Source organism: Parus major, chromosome 9 (genome assembly GCF_001522545.3).
Source record: "Parus major isolate Abel chromosome 9, Parus_major1.1, whole genome shotgun sequence".
Classification (NCBI taxonomy): Eukaryota; Metazoa; Chordata; class Aves; order Passeriformes; family Paridae; genus Parus; species Parus major.
Genome location: NC_031778.1, coordinates 23,347,704 through 23,348,751, shown reverse-complemented (window position 1 = coordinate 23,348,751; position 1,048 = coordinate 23,347,704). Strand labels below are relative to the sequence as shown.

General features: G+C 46.6%; 1 protein-coding gene across 1 annotated transcript in view; it reads right to left on the bottom strand.

Annotated features, from left to right (window-relative positions):
* The window catches only part of PPM1L (protein phosphatase, Mg2+/Mn2+ dependent 1L), a 60,117-nt gene that overhangs the window by 6,556 nt on the left and 52,513 nt on the right, over window positions 1-1,048 (bottom strand). The window contains exon 3 of the mRNA XM_015637336.2: window positions 883-1,045. Coding sequence (XP_015492822.1) covers window positions 883-1,045 — 163 coding nt within the window. The remainder of the gene's footprint in view (window positions 1-882; window positions 1,046-1,048) is intronic.

Below are 1,048 nucleotides of genomic sequence, written 5' to 3'. Positions count from 1 at the left end.
CAAGAAGAACAAGAACAAGAAGAACAGGAAGAATAATAATAATAAGATGATCCAGAAGAACAAGAAGAAGAGTAAGAACAAGATGATCAAGAAGAAGAAGAACAAGAATAACAAGAACAAGAAGAACAAGATGATCAAGAAGAACACAAAGAACAAGAAGAAGGAGCGTCCTCTCAGCTCCTTGCCATCCCATCACTCACAAGGAACACTCCCCACAGCAGTCTGAGCGCAGGAGAACCAACATTCCACGAGGACAACAGTCCAGCCTGCAGGAGGAGTTTGGGGAAAGGCTGGAAACGAGGGAATTTTGTGTCACACCGTGTTAGGAACGGCGAAGTGAGGACACAGACTCTCAGCTGGGTTGCCAAAGAGAACGTGTTTTATTCTTCCAGATCCTCTTTTACACACAGCTCTGAGAAGGTAAAACCTTCGTTGGCCACCAAACCAACACAGCACCATCACTGCAGAGATGGGAACAACACCCCAAAATCCACAAATGGCACCAGGACAAACAGTTTGCCCTCCAAAGCAAGGAACTATTTAAGGAAAAAACACGCCAAGAGGAGTTTTCCTTTAATACCAAATTTTGGTGCACTTAGCCAATTATTTCTATCTAAAAATCTCTTTTTTTCCTCTGCAATAAATGATCAATATCCACAGGGAAGCCCAGCTCACAATTTAATGTTTCTTTCAAGGAAACAACAAGGAACAAACAACACCCACAAAGGTTGTTTTCCCTCTCCAAGGCCTGTTTGAGCTCCTCCTCACAATTTCTCAGGCCAGAGCGAGAACCTCGTGTGACTTCACAGATCTCCCTGCCCCATCTCACATCCAGCACCCCGTTTTGGGGCAGTAAAATGTGAATTTACAGCCCAGCCATACCTGCCTCATCGTAGGACACGGTCAGCTTCTCCAGCATCTCCCTGTCGATGGACAGGATCTGCTGCTCCAGGATGCTCTGGTAGGACAGCACGCTGTTCTCCTTGTCCTTCTCGTAGTCCTGCAGGTGCTGCTTCAGCACTTCGGGCAGCCGCGACTTCACGTACTC